Source organism: Boleophthalmus pectinirostris, unplaced genomic scaffold, assembly GCF_026225935.1.
Source record: "Boleophthalmus pectinirostris isolate CB_2022bp ecotype Guang Dong unplaced genomic scaffold, ASM2622593v1 HiC_scaffold_444, whole genome shotgun sequence".
In the NCBI taxonomy this organism is placed as follows: domain Eukaryota; kingdom Metazoa; phylum Chordata; class Actinopteri; order Gobiiformes; family Gobiidae; genus Boleophthalmus; species Boleophthalmus pectinirostris.
In genome coordinates this window covers 5,860-25,000 of record NW_026571374.1, presented here as the reverse complement: position 1 = coordinate 25,000, position 19,141 = coordinate 5,860, and the positions used below count along the sequence as shown (strand labels likewise).

The 19,141-nt window shown below is 36.0% G+C and overlaps 3 protein-coding genes across 5 annotated transcripts; 1 reads left to right on the top strand and 2 right to left on the bottom strand.

Annotated features, from left to right (window-relative positions):
- Positions 1-56: 56 nt before the first annotated feature.
- Positions 57-4,075, bottom strand: LOC129411437 (zinc finger protein 106-like). 2 transcript variants are annotated; one of them, XM_055162251.1, is made up of 4 exons: positions 3,944-4,075; positions 2,507-2,592; positions 2,296-2,357; positions 57-264 (listed from the first exon to the last, which is right to left on the bottom strand). In XM_055162251.1, the coding sequence occupies exons 2-4, from the start codon at positions 2,558-2,560 to the stop codon at positions 66-68; spliced, it is 315 nt and encodes a 104-aa protein (XP_055018226.1). In that variant the 5' UTR covers positions 2,561-2,592; positions 3,944-4,075; the 3' UTR covers positions 57-65. The 2 variants fall into 2 exon arrangements, with proteins under 2 accessions (XP_055018226.1, XP_055018227.1); XM_055162252.1 differs by lacking the exon at positions 3,944-4,075 and adding an exon at positions 3,217-3,244.
- Positions 4,076-4,265: 190 nt separating this feature from the next.
- Positions 4,266-10,775, bottom strand: pacc1 (proton activated chloride channel 1). 2 transcript variants are annotated; one of them, XM_020921795.2, is made up of 8 exons: positions 10,528-10,775; positions 8,181-8,286; positions 7,802-8,014; positions 6,976-7,130; positions 6,545-6,687; positions 5,981-6,122; positions 5,239-5,346; positions 4,266-4,801 (listed from the first exon to the last, which is right to left on the bottom strand). In XM_020921795.2, exons 1-8 carry the CDS (start codon positions 10,561-10,563, stop codon positions 4,640-4,642), a joined length of 1,065 nt encoding a protein of 354 aa, XP_020777454.1. In that variant the 5' UTR covers positions 10,564-10,775; the 3' UTR covers positions 4,266-4,639. The 2 variants fall into 2 exon arrangements, with proteins under 2 accessions (XP_020777454.1, XP_055018229.1); XM_055162254.1 differs by having other exon boundaries at positions 6,545-6,684.
- A 668-nt stretch (positions 10,776-11,443) lies between these two features.
- Positions 11,444-16,339, top strand: nenf (neudesin neurotrophic factor). The gene is made up of 4 exons (XM_020921913.2): positions 11,444-11,643; positions 11,742-11,802; positions 13,786-13,889; positions 15,390-16,339. The coding sequence occupies exons 1-4, from the start codon at positions 11,497-11,499 to the stop codon at positions 15,564-15,566; spliced, it is 489 nt and encodes a 162-aa protein (XP_020777572.1). The 5' UTR covers positions 11,444-11,496; the 3' UTR covers positions 15,567-16,339.
- The last annotated feature ends 2,802 nt before the right edge of the window (positions 16,340-19,141 follow it).

Here is a 19,141-nt window from a genome sequence, read left to right as displayed (position 1 = left end):
CAGGACAAGTTTAAACAGACTTTTACTCACTACAATATAATGGTTGTTATAGCAGCATCACTCTCTTACCTTATCTGCTCGTTTCTCTTCTCGATGAGCTCCACCAGGGCCTTATCGAAGTACTCCTCATTGGACGTGTTGCGAGCTGGGATGCGTTCAAAATCCTCCACATTTTGTTTGTGCGTGGGGCTTGAGATGTGGCTAGCATAGTCTGTTAGGCTCACTACGGTAATCTTACAGACCCTGCACTCATGTCCGCAGTCCCTGGGGAGCAAAGGCGAGAGCGGTCGGTCAATCGTTCCTTCTGGCATTTTTTAAGTCTACTGTTTTCCTGCCTGCAGAATCTGTGGCTGTACTTTAACTAAAAACAAAAACAAGGAAAGGAGATTACTCGACAATCCTTCAAGTCCAAATTCTCTATTATTAACCGATCAGGAGGTAGCTAACTTAAATTTCTTGTTTAAAAAAATAAAACCGTTATAATTTAGTCATCCTGATCGACTTTAAATATCCAGGTTTTTAGCTGGTGGAAGAAGGCAGGGTGAAAGTATGGGGCTACTGTAGCTGAGCATATCCAGCCTGCAGCCCAGAGGAGCGGCTCACTGCACTGCCATGATGGTGTCCCGCTGCGCTCTGAAGGCTTCAATAGGGGTATCATTGCTTTTGACCTTAGCCTATCCCAAATACACAGCCCCCCCTCCCCTTTCCCATGCACCATGTGTTTTTAGACCAATCGCAGCAGAGGACTATATGAAACCAGAGCCCCTCTTACAGCTGCTCTCGCTGCTAAACCTCTCCCAAGTATGTCATCCTGTCGTGATCACTGGACCAATCTATGTCAGGGCAACTGGCCATTTCAAAGTCTCGTGCAGTTGGCAGACACTTTTCCAATAGGATTAGGTTATATTTTGACTTTAGATGCTTCTGTCACCTGACTTTAAAGTCATGTTCCTCATTTTGGGGAATGGGCTATGGAAACAAAATGTAAATTATAACTTAACCATCATATTCAATATACTGAATGAGACTGTGAAGTAATTTACAATGGAACTTTTAGCAGGAGAGAATTATGCATACATCAAGCTACTTTTTAAACATAACCCCTGTAGCAACTCAAAAAAAATTTACCAATAAAAAGTTTTTTCAAACATTATCCATTTTCTTTTATGACCTTATAATTGTAATTTGACAGTGTTGCTGTGTGCCACGGTTCTTTTCACATTTGATCTTTTCCACAAACAAATTATTTCAAACCAAAACAAAGGTCAAGGCTGATCTGACCAGCTGTTGCTCTGAGTGCAATAACTACTGTTTTTGTACAATGACAGTGACATATTCACCCAGCATTCCTCATGCCCAGGGGAAGTCCTTCAAAGATTAAAGTGGTAAAAATGACTGCTCTCACAGTCTAAAGCAATGACACTTTAAGTTGCCCAACCTTGTGTTTTTAAACATAATTTCTACTTTTAAGTTACAACTGTTCACACATGGAAACTACTATGTATCTACTAAAATGTTAACAAGGCAACTATCAACTTTTTGGAATCTGATTATTTGTTATAAAATTCATGATGGTGTATTTGGTTGTATTTTGTTTTATCCTACAACATGAGTTTATTTTTTTTAACTTTATCTACAAATATAAGCCTCATCATAAGTACAGTAATCTTAAAAGGCCAATCCCTATATTAAACCTCAAAATCAATAGCTAATTCAGTTATACTATACTTTATTTTGTTTGCACATAAACTTTCTCATGATGTTTCAATAGTAAACCCAAGCCTAAACACATGTATGTGTCTTTTCACCCTCGAGGTTGCTCCCCTGCAGCTGTAGCCTACATACTTGTCTAATCTACACCGGAGTCACCAGATCCTGTCCAGTTGCCTGGTATCGCTCACGCCTGTTGTTTGATGATATTGTGTCTAAATATAAGAACCACAGAAGAGGCAGCTGCCATAGATCCACTCGCCCACAGACTGTAATGGGCACGTGCTCCTGGACACACGTGCTTTATGCTCAGAATAAAATTTTATTTGAATAATAAAGTTTAGACAGAAGAGGGTGAATTAAAGAATATATTCACCTTTTAATTTTTTTAGGTTACAAAATTATACTACGACGTTAATTAATACCTTCTTGTTTAGAGAATAAAATGTAATACAAAATACAAGTTCTAAGTTTGCTATAGATAAAGGCCATTCTAAAGGTCAAAATTTTGCCATATTTTGTTGTAAATGTCTTGGATCTGTATGAATTTTTTTAAATGTTATTTTTACAATCTATTGAACATACCTTCCTTTGAGTTTTTCCAGCTCTCTGTGGTGCAGCATACTTCTCATGTGTTCCTCCATTTCCTAAAATGCCCCAAATAGGAACAATAAAAAAATGCTAAATTACAAAAGCTTGCATTGCATTAACATTACATCGCATATCATCAACTTTACATCCATTGTGTAAATCTAGTTGGTGTAATGCAAATTGCATTATTAAAGTTAGTGGTTACCTGTCTGGAGACATAGACAGTCTCACAGAGTATGCACTTTCTGTTCTTGGCCATTTTGAATACAGATGTAACTCAGCAGCCCATTACTGAAAAACAACATATAAAACATAAGTACATAAGACATGTATTAACATGTCTGTATGTTTTGAATTAATTTTACTTTACACTGAAAAACCACTTATTGTGCAAGTAGCACCAGTCCAACAGTTCTCTCGGGGTCATTTACACTCTCCTCAGTTAGACTTGTGCAGCCAGATCTAATTTTGTCTGCTGAGGGAGAGCCGATGGTGGGGCCAGAAATACTGTCCCACACTGCAGCTTTGCCTGGACTTGTTTAACACTTAAAAAGAGTAGTAGTTGCTCATCTAAACAAATAATTTCAAATAAGCCATTTTCAGATATATTTGGGTCATTGTTATTGGTTCTAAAACTAACAGCTAGAGTACAGTACAGCTGGAAAACGTACTGAAAAAAATTTAACTTGAAATGTAAGTAATAAACAAAGGCAGGATCAGCTCAGCAAAGTACTATATTTGAAACATTTGCCACTGTTTGAAGGCACCCAATTCACATATCAGGTATTATTTTTATTTTCTCCATTAATATCTTGTTTGCAACACCCTTGGAAACCTTTTCACACATTTACCCCCACTTCCATAAACACCCACAACAATAATCTGTTATTTATACAGCTGCACTGCAGGGCTCACACGTTCAAATCAAAGTACTGGTACCGGTAGGCTGAGCGTTACTTTCATTTTCTGAAAAAAAATAAATAAATAAATAAAATAAAATTTGTAGTATTTGAAGTGTCGTGCTATGACCTGAGTTACTATAAATCTAGTGAACGTTATAGAGAGAAACCCACTTGATTGACCAATAAAACAATCACAAAACGTTAAACCAGTCTTAATCTCACGCCATTAGAAAACGATCTATACATCCTGATAATGAACATGCCCATACCAGTGCTACTTTGCAGCAAAACTCAATTCAGATGGGATTTAACTTTCGCGCCTTGGTGCTAAAGTTTATTTAAGGTCGACACGTTAATATAATCGTACGGTGACACCAAACTATCCACAGATAACAATAACAATAGGTTCAAGTCCCCCAGCAAACACTTGAGTGCATTTTGGAAACGTTTGATTGATAAATAAAACTAATTAACTACTCAAGTACACATGGAAACATAAACTACAATTTAAGATAACATTATGTGACTAAACAGCAACGCGTCTGAGTGCATATGCTTTTAGAGTAGTTTGTAGGAGAACAAAATATTTATTTTATAAAATGTTTGCGTGGCATGCTAACAAGCGACTTTTGCAAATAGACGTAACATAAACAGCGCGATGATTATGGTTCATATAAAAGCATGCACTGTAATTAATGCACAAATACTGTCTGACAACAGGTAAATTATTTGAAAATTACCTTTATAAAATCCAACTTTGCAATTTTGGCTTTTTCTTCTCCATCGCTAAAGCTAACAACCCTATGGCTAACAACAACATCCTCCGTTGACCCCGCCCTTCTTCTATCTAACTTCCGGTGAAACCAACAAAATTCTGCCCTCCATTGGTGAGGGGCTTAAAATGGGTCTGAAATGTGAGTGTCTTGCTCAAGGAAATAATTGGTGATCCCATATACTTTACTAACTATACATGATCCACTATACAAAGCATCTTTCATTCATTAAGCACTATTGTTTCACACCAAAGGTATTTTTTTATAGGTTATTGCAAATACATAAGCATTTTTTTTAGAAAACAGCTTTATTTCAGTTGCATTTGTTGAAGTACAGTGTAATTTTCCCTTTTTAGTGAATTGTTCAGTGGCTGTGCTATTGTTGCCTTGAGAACATAAATAGACAAAATAGATATTCCATTGACTTCATTGTGATAAATCTAGCAAGTAACACAGTTCATCAGGATTAGTTTCACATTAGTAGAGTCCAGACTCAATCTTTCCAATGGTCAACTTTGGAAATGTATTTTGACATATTTCAAAAAATTACTGACCTTAAGAGCTAAAATTAGCAGTACTTTGGGTACAAAGATAAAACAAGTCAAACTTACAAAATAAGAGTGACCTAAAAGAGTTAAATAAAAGTCATTATTTCAGTAGATTTTAGTTGATTTGATTGAGTTCTCGTGCTTTGTTCTTTAGATGCCTCTTCCTCATCCTGATGATCCATTGAACTGAGAGTTTGGCAAAATTAGCAGCTTTAAACAGAGCCATGAAAACTCCACAGAGGATGGCCAGAGAGCTCCAGGGGTTTGCAGTCACAATCTAGAAGAAAAAATATTAAAGAAATATTGTGTTGGTTTATTTTTTCTTATCAAAAAACTTTTCTTGTTTACAAAAAAAGTCATTCCTTGTGATTACTGTTAGAGATGTAATGTCTGCGCTAGTTTGTAAGTTAGCAAGAGTGACAGTAAAGCAGTTCAATTTAACGAGCCATAACTGGGCCACAACTACAACAGTTATACTTTTATGTGAATGGTGAACTATTTTTTACAACTTTGTAGAACATGGAGTAAAAGGTGGTCACAGAGCTTTGAAATGGATTTTGCCTCAAATATGCCTGGGGGGTTAGTTGGTTCAATTTCTTTACATAGAGACAATTTATTTCATTAATATGTGTGTATTTGCAGTAATATAAATGCACTATGATGGGACAACAAAAATGTATTTACATCTTACACCAAATATAAGACAATACTCACCAGTTTGATTTCTTGTATATAAGGATCCCTCCATTCAAAAACAGCAAAGAAAAGTTCATCAGTTCTTTCATGTTCTGGCCGTTTGTCATTGAACTTCACCACAGCAGACTAAAACACATCGGCAATGATTAATGCTGAAAGTATTTAAAAAATATATTTATGTAAAGCTGCACTACATAACATTTCTGACTGAGGATCCACCACCTCTTTTCTCCACAGAGGTGTTATCACATTGCCTGAAATGATTCACAGTATAGCTTTAAACTTATCCAACTCCACTGAAACAAGCAGTTGATTAGTTGCAGGTTACAGGCTAGTGGACAGGAGACTCCAATCACAGTAAGAATGCAAGTAAGAAGAGATTTTACTAGCAATAAAGCCATACTGAATGTAAGAAAAAATGATAAGTTTAACGCCACACTGTGTCTTTTATAATTCGATTAATTATTTTCATTATTATAATTTTTTTGTTTAACTGGTTATATGTTATTTCTTGTTCTTAGCCTCTATTGTTTTAGGGTTTTATTTTTATTTTTATGAGCACTGGTAGAGCATTTGTTTGTTTGTTTTAAATGTGTTTAAATGCAGCACTTTCGAAATGTTATAAAATGTGTTATATAAATAACGTGGATCGGACACCGTTGAAGGTTCCAGACAAAGCAATAAAATCACCATGGAGACTAGCAACAACAGAAAAGTAACATAGTACAACTTTAATATACAGTATATGACAAATAAATACCTCTTGTCTAAATTCAGTGCCATCATTGTTTTTTCCAGAAGTCCGAACAAGCGACATCTTGACCCTGGTCCTGAATCCTCCAGAAAAGGTCCACATGGAGTAGTTCCTCTCACAGTCCCTCATGAACTCCGAACGATTAGCACTAATATTACAGGGCACGATGATTATCAGAACATTCACATATATAGAAGAAACATATAAACTTACAGAATATTAAACTAAGTCAACTTTAATTGTAAGCAGTAGCAATGGAAATTTGGAGCTTACGGAGAGTGGCAAAAAATATTAGTAGTAGGTAGTAATAGATAATAGTGGGTAGTAGTAGTAGTTGTAAGAGTAGTAATAGGTAATAGTAGCAGGTAGTAGTAGGTAGTAGTAAGTAGTAGCAGTAGTAGTTTAAGTAGTTCAAAATAACCAAATAAAGTAGCTGTATAACAATATATTGATTAAGCACAATACATCCGGTTCTTTGCAGACTTTACTCTCTTCTGAAAGTTCAGTTGAAACATTAACTGGACAATTATAAAAACATTACCATAGATCAAACTCTTTGTATCCTCATACCTATTGATCAAGTCACTGTATTTAGCAAAGAGCATGTAGGAGATGGCGCTGAAGTCTTCGTGTGTTTCATTTTGACTGAACTGCATAAAGATCACCTCCTTATTCCTGACATCAGACGGACCACGGACCACCAACGCTGTCTTCTGTTACACACAAGACAGAAATATCTGTATTTTGATCAATTAAAATTTGTTTGATAAATATAACAATAAATTACAATAGTCTGTCACCTTTTATACACATTCATCCATAAATTGCAATCTAGAGTGACTAATTAACTTAAAGATGCATAACATTTCTTGTACACAGTGCACCTTTAAGACATGCAGATCATTGTTTTGGGTGACAAGGGATGACAAGTTTGCTGCTCAGAATGTTGAACCCACAACCTTATAACTGAAGCCAACTACTCAGTCACCAAACTAACTCACCGTAGTCTGATTTTGAAAAGGACCCTTGTATGAGACTTCTTGCATCTCACAGTCACCCTCTTGTGGATGCCCCGGGTTCACTAACGGAGGGAGGTATTCGCGGTAGTAATGTCTGCAGCTTAACAGACGAGCATTACCAGGGAACAATGCAATACCTGGTTTAGAACACAAAGAAATACCCACAAAACAAAATGCCATACAATAATATACATGTACAAAAGTTATTTCTTGGAATTGATACACAGAAGGGACCCCAGTGTAGTCAGAGTGCCATTTCAGTGATTGGATGGTACCAGAATCTCAGCTCACAACAAAAAAGTCTCAGCTCATATGGGCGTTTTCTGTGCAACTCAAGTATTGGCCAAATGCAGGTACAATTAATGGGCCCATAAAACACTATTTTCCAGTCTCTGTTATACTGTTTTTTCCTCATCAAAAACATACCCAGAGTTGTCTTTTGTTTCATTCACACATGTTTAACACACAAACCATGCAGATTTAGGCTGTTCTCCTCTCAAACAGAAAACGCTGTTCTAAATTGTGATGTCATGTGGTTATACAAGGAGTATTTTAAATCCATGCACCTTCACTAGAATAATTTGGATAATTTCAGCCCTGAAATTCCCAATATCTACTGAACTAAAGGAGCTGTTAACTTTAAAACTAACACTATACAACATCGTGAGGTAGAATAGAGCATTCTGAGCTTTGGAAATTTAGACAGACAATAATGAGCATTTAAATAATTTGTGCCAATTTTTTAAGTTTTTATTTGTACTATTGCACCAGATGCACATCCTTTGCATAATTAAACAAATATACAAACCTGGAGGTGAAAATATCTCCACTTCTTTATATGTAACTGACATCACTGGGTTATTCATTTTCTCCATGAAATCCGTGATTGTTTGATAGGCCAGAAATGCAGCTACCGTTGTCAGGAGCACATAGATCAATATAAGGACCACCGTGAATACATTTTTGACACAACTTTTGCTGAATTTCCTTGGTGGACTGTTCGCATTCACCTCCTCCTCTCCTATAAACAAAAACAGAATAGTATAATCACAGTGTAGTTGGTCCATCACTATGTCAACAATTTATGACAAAAAATGCAGATTTAATATGCATCAAAAATTTAAGACATTTCATGTAACAGCAAATCACTGCATATTTGTCTTTATTGTGATGTTCCTTGGACCAACCTTGTGGGACACTGCCATTGGCTTGTTTGGCCTCCAGGTTGCTGATGTCTTTCTCTGTGTCTTCATACAAGTCTGCAGGCTGTAAGCTTTCATCATCCTCATTAAACTGCAAAAGAATACATTTTTTGTGAACCAACTGTGCATTTTGTAAGAGTAAAAAACAATGCTATCCTTAGGCCTGTCACAATAACAATTTTGAGGGATGAGACATTACTAAAGAAAATATAGATTGTAAATAATAATACTGAAACTAATTTATGCCACTGACAAAATAACCCTAAAGTAGGATTATCAACCAAATGATACACTTAGTATACTGCAAAAATAAGATTACTTGAATTAAGAAAGTTTTATCATGATTTAGATAAATTTCACTTGACAAGTAAAATTATCTACTAATGGAACAAGACTTTTTGCACTGTACTCAAAATATGAAAATACATTTGCTACATTTAAGATAAGAAAAAGAAAAACAACATTTGCACTTAAAATAAGAACAAATTCTAATGTTGCTTGAATTAAGAAAAACGCAGTTATTCCATTGATAGACAATTTTACTTGTCAAGTTGAATCTACTCAAATAAAGTAAAATGTTCCTAATTTAAGTCATTTTAACTTACATTAAATATTGTGTTTTGCAGTATAGTAAGTTTGTATCTATAGCTCAAATCTCATCATTAAACAGACAAGCAAGTTCTCGACTGGTATAAAGAAAAAGATCCCACGATAAATACTGACACCCAAAATATAGTGTCACATCTGTCATGTATTGAACTATAACTCGATATAGTAATTATCATGACAGGCCTAGCTATTCTCACTGTTTAGTTTTAACCAGCTTTATTGTTCTTTAATCATTTACTAATGCTTTTGAAACAGTGCTTTAAAAAGGTGCATTGTTTTCTGGTGCTTTTTCTAGAATGCTTCACAATATGGCATTAAACTTGTCTAGACAGGCAGGTGGCACAATCAAATTAGTACAAGTTATAGATGAGCGAGAAGAGAGGTAACTACATTCACAAGAAGAATTCATGTTTATAATTTTGAATTTTTTGAAGCAATAAGAAATCGCTTCTTATCCAAAAGTATACTGACTTTTGACAAGTAAGCTGCATGTTAAATATGTCAAAAAATTTAAAGTGGCAAACCAATGTACCATTAATATCCATCAATATTCTGTACTACAACATTTGGAGCTAACCCAAACCCTTCCAACATAGCTCCACAGCCCTTCCAACAACTTAAGAGTAAACTGAACTTTATACAGTATTCCCATAAGCATTTTCCTTTTGGATTTTAACAGTTCCTCATCGCGGGTGGTTCTTGTTCTGCCGGTTCCTGGTTAAGCCTTGATTTGTTTATTTAAGATTAGATCATAATTTTTTTTTTCAAAATCTAGTACCACACTATAATATGAACTTGATTGAACTTTTGTTAGTTTATGTAAAAGGATGCATTAATTAATTTCTCACCACATAGTTTACTTAATATAAAGGACAAGTGGCCTACCTTTTTCATTTAAACTCAAACAGTAGCCTACATCATTGGTCAAATTGGAAAGATGATTTGAGAATTGCTCTACATTGAAATGACACATAAATGTGACTTGAAACTTTCTAGAGGGGGTCCACCACCATGATATGCTAACATTTTGCCTTGAGTGCTCCTCAGTGGGGTTGCCACTTCACAGATCTGACTTTTAACTTGGCTTAGTGGCGACACCTGCTTGCTTCCATGGTGATAGATATGTTTAATGCCATACTGTGGAACATTCTAGGCACAGCAATAACATCTCCATGGAAACAAGAAGGTGACGGACCCTCCACCAGAAAAATGCATAACCTAGTGCACCTTTAAACAAGGTATTCATTTGAAGTGACCATTTTTGCCATTTTGTGTAGGCCTGAGATAATAGGCTACTTCAGTTCAAAATTAAGTATAAAAATTGCTGTAGACCAATTTTTTTTTTTTTTAACTACACCTATAACATCATCCATCAGGTTTTGGGAGTTTTAAAAGGCCTACAATTACTTTCTCAAACGATAACCAAAATAGTAATCTAAGTTGAACAAAAAACAACTTGAGTACACATGATTCATCAAAGAGATTACTGGATAACAGTGAGGAATGGACATTGGATAACAGCACTGAAAAAAACGAGAAGTCAGCGAAAGTGGCGAGAGGCTGCAGTGGTCATCTGTGCGCGGTCACATGACGTTATGGGGCGACACTGGGGAATGGCTACTTTATGAGGGTTTAAATAAAGTTCACTCCCGGCTCCCATCATTCATAAACTAATATCAAACGCTTGATTACAGGACTGTTTGAGATAATATTGTGATCTCACCTCTTGGTATCCCCGACCGTTGTCTTTCCTGAGCATTCCTCTGCGCGTCCTTCTATAACCCCGTTAAGTTGCTTCAATACAAACTTAGCGCTATTTGGATAGTTCGGAAGTTTGAAGAGAAGATTCAGTCATTAGACACTGCATTTTGACGAGATTAATCTCTTTATCAGCAGTTTCCGTTTTGGAGAGGAGCTGCGTGGACTTCTCCCGGGGATAGTTACAGATAAAAGACGTCCCAAAGATAATAGGGATCCTTAAACTGTGGCCAATCGCAGCTTCACTTGTTTCTTTAGTCCCACCCCATTACACCTTGTTGCATTCACTTACATCTGTTTATTGTGGCTTTATAGAATGTTATTGGGTTGGAAATAGGCTATTGGCCCAGGCCTACTGGGATACTGTATTTTTTGGAATTGTGTAGTTTTGTTTTATGGATATTGACTGTGTTTTAACACTGCAATTTTGATTAAAAGTAGACCTAGAAAATCTTGCTCTACCTAGTAGCCTATCACATACACACCTCCAGCTTTTAACTACCAATAAATGAATAGAAGTTATGATTAGATTGCTATATCAATCATAATATTGTAATAGCATAGGTCAGAGTGATAAGGCTAATTTATTTAGGCTTGCTTTAAAAGCAAGTACTAAAAAAGGGGAAAAATACCAAGAATTGTAAGTGTGCTCCTTTTGTGTTTTCCGAATGCAACAGTGCGTTAATTGTATGGATAATTGTATCCAAACAGTAGCCTATATGTAACAAAAAGGAAGATAACCTTACATGAAAGGATTAAAATCTCTTGTTTTTATAGTCTCGATCTGAAATTATGTTGTTATTGTAACTACATTTTGCCAAAACGTTACAAAAGCACAAAATTCCTATTATCTTGAAGGTGTCACCCCGTCCGTTGTAGAAACCAGGGAAGTAAAGTAGGATGAAAGAGTTTCCGCGTTGAACCAGGATCTGTCATGGAAACGGCATGGGTTTACGTGCTTTGTGCTTTATTCTTGTGTGTGACTTCGACTGAAGAAGATCAAAAAATAAAGTTTAAACCCCCTTCAAAACCTGTGCGACTTTTCACAGAGGAGGAGTTGGAGAAATACGACGGGACCGAGGTAAACTTCACATGTAGTTACTCCTTATGCCTCTATTACTACTTTACTATGACATTTACATTGAAATGACTGAAATGTCTGTATTGTTTTGTTTTTAGGAGGACCTGCCTATTTACATGGCAGTAAAAGGAGTGGTGTTTGATGTCACTAAAGGAAAAGGTACTGTTATAAATATAGTATAGTAAGTCTATTGAAAATAAGATATTTAGCAGGTCTTAATTAATAATGGTGTTACCAGGTTTTCCTTTTAACTTTTGAGTTAGTCCAAGACCAATAGGCTGTAATTATTTTTACGATTCACATTAGTTTTCATTTTAAATATTTTCCACTTCAAATGTAGACCTATTATAAATGAAGTTTAAATTTACTTTAAATGTTGTAATTGAATAATTGAGGGCGTATGTAGTGCAAGCTGCCACGTTTAATGGCACTGGAGGCCCTGTAAATGTCAACTTCACATTAGAGCCCGACCGATATGGATTTTGTTGTGGCCGATATGAAACGGATATAATGGGAGTTGGAGCTGCCGATAGCCGATATATTCACCGATATATTTAGTGATGTAAAAATTCACTGTAAATCTTGAATTGTTTAAAAAACTTAGGTTTGGTTCTAGTGGATTCTAAATTGGGTTTATTTAGGCAACATTTATTGTTATTCTGACTCTTTATATCATATTTATGTCATATTTACATACAGTAGATTGGCCTAATGGCATTTTTGCATCACATTCTAGCTACTAGTGATGTTTATTCCAGTTTTTTTTTTTTTTTTTTGGAAAAACCGGCTCTTTTGGCTCGGCTCACTAAAGCAGCTGGCTCTTTCGGCTCCCAAGTGACTCTTGAGATTGTTTTGTTGCAAGCAGGACTAAACCAGAACTGAACCAGGACTGAAAAAGGACTAAACCAGGACTAAAACAGATTTAAACCATGTGTGAAACAGGACTAAACCAGAACTTAACCAGGACTGAGTGTCGGGACTCGGTTTCTATCTCTCTCCCTCACTCGAGCCCAAGATTAGTCCTGGTTTATTTATTTTATGCTGAACTGCAGCCAAATATGCACTTTTTTTTTAATCCTATGCACACGCATATTTCTGAAAGTGTCGTTTTCAGCCCCTGCTGCTGTCAAACTACGGGTCTACCTGCGGCTTGAAGAGAAAAAGTGAGAAAAAGCGAAAACACGGCTCCCAATAAGAAACATGCTCCCGTTGTTCGCTTCAAAGAGCCGGATCTAAGAGCCGCTTCGATCGCGACCGACCCGTAACTCCCAACTCCTAGCTAGTAAAGAAACTATCGCTATTAGCCTTTAGCCGTAAAAACGTGCGCACCGCGGTAATTAATTATATGCATAAATGTGGATCATTCACACGTCTATTCACAGCTCATTTACATATCAATACAGGTCCAGTAACAAATATACGGCCAATACAGTCACTTTACAATAGACCAATAGAAAACAGTCTGTTTATGTGCGGGAGCTACAGCAGCTAATCGCTAACAAAACCTAAACTAGCTTCAAAGTCGATGTATTTCCAACACTCACCGCTCACACAGGCTCCTCCTCACATCACAAGTCTGCACTAATAAATGTCCTTTTAATCCAGACTCAAACCGATTGTCCGTAAAAAGAATGTAATCTCAGTGTTGCGCACTGCTGCGGGTGTAAACAATAGCATGTGAGTGAAGTGAGGAGACTATGGGGGTGTGTTCAGGGACAGTATGGACACACACACAGACAAATTACACCGCAGATAAATACTGGTGCGGAGCCACATATTAGGACATTTATCTGTCTGTAAATTGGATTAAATGAACATAATGTAGACAGTCTAAGCTTTATAAGGAGGTATAACATGCCCACGTGAAATATCTGCCCATATCAGCGAGCATATCAGGTGATAGCCGATATGTCTCCAGGTGCCCATATTGGCCGATAATATCGGCCAGCCGATATATCGGTCGGGCTCTACTTCACATCCAATTTAGTGATTTCACTCCAGAAAACAAAAGATTTAGGCTAGTGAAAGATATTGTATGAAATATTTCAGCCAAATCCTTCCACCATTAATGTAGGCCTTTTCACTTCAAATGTGGGCCTATCATTAAAATCCATTTTAAACTGTGTAACCATTGAATTTCAGAGTTTTATGGCAAAGGCGCTCCGTACAATGCTCTGGTTGGAAAAGATTCATCTCGAGCTGTGGCCAAAATGTCTCTGAACCCAGAAGACCTCACACCTGATACTGTGAGTGAAATAACTACTACAATAGTGTGATTAATGAGATTTTAGCATCCATGAAGTCATCTGAGTGGCTTCTGATCATCATCTGCTGAGAAAACAAATTAATCTCTTTGTTTTGCAATATAATACTTTGTAAAGGTTTATCTTAGTAGTGTCTATAGGGATTGGTCACATGACACCTCTGTTGAATCTTTTTGGGTGTGAGCCTTGTTGCATTCACTTACACATGACAATTGTGAAACTATGCAATGTTAGACCTTTTTTATGGATATTCAATATGTTTTAAGACTGCATTTTAGATTAGATCAGTAGACCCACAATTGTGATCTGTCTAGTATCTTATCACATACACACACTTCCAGTTTTTAACTACCAATAATTTAATAATTTTTGTAAGTTACTCATGATTAGATCGCATTTGTTTCATTTTATCATTATGTAAGATTATAGGCCACAGTGATAAGGCTATCATATTAACTCTCTGATTATAGCCACTGATTAGATTAATGAGCATCATAGTACTCACAGCTTCATTTTGATCATTGGTAGAGGTGGGACAAGACACAAGAAGTTACAGGCTAATAGATGAATTGTGCGGTTCAGCTTGCAATTTTGACCTCACCATTTTTATTTACTTTGCTGCTGTGTCTAAGTAATTTCCCTTGTGGAACAATAAAGTCTGTCTAAGTCTAATGTCTAGGTTTATTCAGTATTTTCTTCATGCATAATCTTGTAGCATTTTTGTCTTGGAAGATCCTGTGGCACAAGATTTTGTCCCTTTTCCTAATCATTCACAGAGTTTTACCCCTCATTGCTCTTATCCCTGTGACAAAATGCTATAGACACTTTGCAGTGACATCATGCTGGAGGTGTTTTGCATGTATCGTTAATGGTAGAATGCTACCATGGTAACACAATACATACATAAGCAAACAGAAGAGTTTTAAGATGGTCTGAAAACTCAAGAAAAAAAACACAAATTGGATTTAAACAACACATTTTCAGAAGCTCGATCACACACATTCATGGCCCTGTTTAGGTGTTTGATTTTCAACAAAAATGGTGAGTGTGACTAACTATAAAACTGGTAGCATCACACCCTCAAGGAATGTTGACGGCATCAGCTGCAAATTATCAATTTAGGTGATCCAGTGCTTTTCTGTTTAATGCTTAACAAACACTCTGCTCCACTACCCTTCTTATAGGTCAGCTTCTGTCATAGTGAGTGATTGACAGGTGGATTTAGCCAATCAGAGTGAAGTCTGAACTCTCCGAAGAAGCGGTCACATTTTAACATAAAGATAGCCTGACAGTGTGCATGGATTGTGATAAAAATCAAAATCATGATGATGATTCTAAGGAATTTCTATATTGGCCTCTCTAAATAACATAGTTTATAAACTTTAATGCATCTACAGGATATTTCTTATCTGTATTTGACCCATCATTTACATTTTTTTGGTTAAATAAATGACTGTTGATGACATTTTGGTGTATTTGCAGACCGGTCTAACAGAGGAGCAGTTGGAGTCCCTGGACAGTATTTTTGAAGGTACATATAAGAGCAAGTATCCCATAGTGGGTTACACCGCATCCCGGATCCTGAACCCAGATGGGACCCCCAACAAAGACTTCAGACCCGAGGACCAGCCACACTTTCAGATCAAAGATGAGTTTTGATCTAATAGGATATTAGGTAATAATATTATGTAAAGCAGGTCTGACACTTCAAAGGAATTTACTTGAAAAGAAACACAAACAAAACAATAGTGCAATAGCTTTATGAGGGAAGAACATATTTGGTTCAAATGTAAAATGCTTGGGTAAGATAAGCAGACTGAATGATGATTATATGATAAGGAAAACAAAGTGATCAATTATAAGCATAACTTAAAAGGTGAACTGTGCAACTTTTCTGATGAAGGGTCTGCTACTTACTTGTCTCCATGGCGATGTCATTATTCTGTTGCTCAAAAATAGAATACAATCCTTCTGTGAATAGGGACGACTCTCCACAGATCTGAATTGTAATGTAGTGTAGTGCTGTTTAATCTATACTCTGAAACATTCTAGACAAAGCAAACATTTCCTTAGAGATAAACATGTCAAGACCCTCCACTAGAAATGTTACAGTGTACATTTAATAAGACGATAAGTTAAAATGTACCCTAGCCTTGTTCTTTTTTTTTTTTAATATACTAAGATACTATATGAAATTGTTTAATAATATTTTGGATAACTACCTTCTGAACTTCTTCCATTTGTGAATATCTTTGTTAGAGAGACCCCTGGTGGTTAGATACATGCTAGTGTGTAGTATAATCATTTACATTCAATGGTACTATACATTCAATGGTGACACTCCAGAAAACATAATACATTTAAGCAAAAGATATTGGATTATGATGATTTTTTGTTAAATACAGCAAAATAAATATAACAGTCACACCCTGCTTTTTGTAGTTATATTCATATTTAATTGTTTCATTAGCCAATAAAGACAAAAAAGGATATATTATTGTATATTAAAGTACATATTGCCATTGGTCACATTGCAGTTACAGATTTGCTCTTTGCCAAACCTATAAACTGTTGTCAAGCATAAGTTTATATTTAGTCTGTATTTCTAGATAATCTTAAATCATTATCATTTTAAGTACCCCACCCACCCTATTCATCGGAAAACTGAAGTCATGTAGTTTCAGGTGTAATAAACTCATTAGGGGGTGAGTTATCTGACAGCAGTATTTTCTACCACATTTTTCACTGGAAGGAGCAATTATTTTATATGTAAGTACTTTTCCTATTTAAGGGTCTTATATTATGCAAAACTGACTTGTGAGCTTTTAGCGATGTTATAATGTTGTCTTTTACCTTTAGTTCAGTAAAAATGGTTAATTCCAGATCTGAAATTTTCCAAATGATTCAACTAACGGTGTATGGAGTTTAAAAACACAGTGGAGCACTTCCTGTATTACCATATGGCATCACAATGTGGAACAGAGTGTTTTCTCTTTACGAGAAAAATTCACCCTAAATATACAGGGCTTGGGTGTGTGTTAAACATGTGTGAATAAAACTAAACATAACTTCGGGTATGTTTGTGATGAGGAAACAACATTATAACATAGACCAGAAAATAGTGTCATATTTTACCTTTAATTATTGGATTTTATTTCAGTACCACTTCTGATTTTTATGTCTGGTCTCTCTAATACAGTGTTTGAAACTAGCCTTGCCTCTCCTGGACGCCCACTGCTCTTTATAGCCTCCTCACTCCGTCCAAAGTCCACTCTGTTTGGGTGTAACTTGCTCCTCTGCTCCGTGGATCTTCTCTCCACCATTAGCACTAGCATAAGCAGACATAGGTATAACTCTTTTGAGTTATAGTAGCCAGGTTAACGTCACAGCGGGTGATCTAGTGCGTTGGGTTCAAAGGACGGAGTAGCCCTGCCCTTGGTCTGACAGATTGTGGCGGAGTTTCTTTATCAGGTGGAGTTTGTGCTGGGAGTCGACCACAGCAGCCTCTGTCTCCGTCCGGGAAACTCTTTTTCTACACCTGCTGAGCTCCTCCAACCAAAATCAAGATGCCTAAAACGGTAAGAGCAAATAAGAGGTTTAGAAAAGTTGATCTATTTTAATAATATCGAAGATATAAGATGGAGGAATAAGCAAAAACATTCCTTACCTTGTCTGATTTTTTTGTGACATAAAACACACTAAGATCTCATTATTAAAAGATGGGGCTCTAATGTGTTGATTTGGTAAACAGTGTCAAAACTTATCATTGACATTATGAATGTTTTGAGCCTGCTTGTTAAAATATAATTTGGAAAAATTACTTTCGATAGAGTATCTCAGTATTAGAATGTTTTTGGGTTTCTATAGAGAGATTTTTTTTCTGTTTCATTCACAAAACATTGGGAATTATATGCTATGATTTATATGCTATAGTGGCAGTTAACTAGCTGAATAAATACATGAAACACAAACATGATCCTCTTACAAATTATATGTCAATAATATGAACCTGGAGCCATTCTTTTCCATTGACTATTAACTAGATGAATATTGATTTTAACACTATTCTTGAATTGTTAAAAACTTTTTTTTTTTTTTTTTACTTTCTCACAACCACAGTTTTATTCATTAACCCAAAGTAGAGTTTGACCTATGCTGTGCACATTCCTTGGTAGTAAAAAGCCACTAAAATGTGACTTTTTCTTTACTAAACGACTCGTAAAGATTCTAAATATTAGTGAACATTGTGTTTTAAAGGATTCTGTACCATTTGGAGATTGACTTCCACAAAGAGACATATTATCTAAAATCAACTTTTATGAGCTTTTTACTATATTATGATAGTGTTCCCTCATCATAAACCTATCAAAGTTGTATTCTGATCGATTCATGCATGTTTGAGTAATCTTGCATTGTCCTGCATTTGAGGCTTGAGCGCTCAGAAAATTTCTGTATTCACCCACCCCATATCTCCGCCCACTGCTTTGTGCTCTCTTCTGTTTATTCACAAATTTCAAACACTAAGTCATACAAGTTAAATGTTGCCTGAGATTCAGAACAGACATTTCTTCAGTACTTTATGAAGATATGAGTCTGGTCACTGGTGAATCTTCCTACTTTCAAATGGGAGTGATTGACAGGTGCATTAGCCAACCAGGGACGTGTGTGGTCCATCATATTGGAAAAAATAAAGGAAAAGATATTAAAGGGGTCTGAAAACCTTCTCTGATTTCTGCAGAATCAGTGAGCAAAGCACTAAACTCTGTTAATTTGACATGAGATAAATTAGATTTTATTTGTAAATGACATGTGACCAATGAGCTCCTTTGTTTCACATGTGTCACTGAAAAAAAGCTAATCTTATTGCACGATCACATTTGACCATGTAAATGAAATTTTGCTGCAAAGAGAGATGGGGTTTCTTAAGTCAACAGACATGATTCCATTTGCTGTTTTAGATCAATATTGTGGTTTACACTGAACAAAATGTAAATTATTATCTACGTAAATTATGGTTTAATAGTAAATATCCAAAGAAAAAGATATGTATTATGTATTTTTTAAAGTTTGAGACAGCAGTTTTTGAGCCAGTGAAAAGAGCATATACACCTAAAACACTGACTATAAAATGGTTTAATATGGTGTGAACACGACTATGTGCATTGCTGAGTGCCCTCTACGAGTAATGGTTGATAAGAAATGCAGACAGGTGCACTATTCCTGTATCTAGTTAG

What these genes read in the sequence shown, in the direction of transcription:
- nenf (XM_020921913.2), top strand. Translation starts at nt 11,497, where the DNA reads ATGGAAACGGCATGGGTTTACGTGCTTTGTGCTTTATTCTTGTGTGTG. An exon ending in AGAAATACGACGGGACCGAG is followed by an intron (nt 11,644 to 11,741) that starts GTAAACTTCACA and finishes TTTTGTTTTTAG; the next exon opens with GAGGACCTGCCTATTTACAT. An exon ending in AAGACCTCACACCTGATACT is followed by an intron (nt 13,890 to 15,389) that starts GTGAGTGAAATA and finishes GTGTATTTGCAG; the next exon opens with ACCGGTCTAACAGAGGAGCA.
- LOC129411437 (XM_055162251.1), bottom strand. Translation starts at nt 2,560, where the DNA reads ATGGCCAAGAACAGAAAGTGCATACTCTGTGAGACTGTCTATGTCTCC. An exon ending in CTGTCTATGTCTCCAGACAG is followed by an intron (nt 2,358 to 2,506) that starts GTAACCACTAAC and finishes GGGGCATTTTAG; the next exon opens with GAAATGGAGGAACACATGAG. An exon ending in CTGGAAAAACTCAAAGGAAG is followed by an intron (nt 265 to 2,295) that starts GTATGTTCAATA and finishes TTTGCTCCCCAG; the next exon opens with GGACTGCGGACATGAGTGCA.
- pacc1 (XM_020921795.2), bottom strand. Translation starts at nt 10,563, where the DNA reads ATGCTCAGGAAAGACAACGGTCGGGGATACCAAGAG. An exon ending in GGAGATATTTTCACCTCCAG is followed by an intron (nt 7,131 to 7,801) that starts GTTTGTATATTT and finishes GTTCTAAACCAG; the next exon opens with GTATTGCATTGTTCCCTGGT. An exon ending in CTTTTCAAAATCAGACTACG is followed by an intron (nt 6,688 to 6,975) that starts GTGAGTTAGTTT and finishes TGTGTGTAACAG; the next exon opens with AAGACAGCGTTGGTGGTCCG.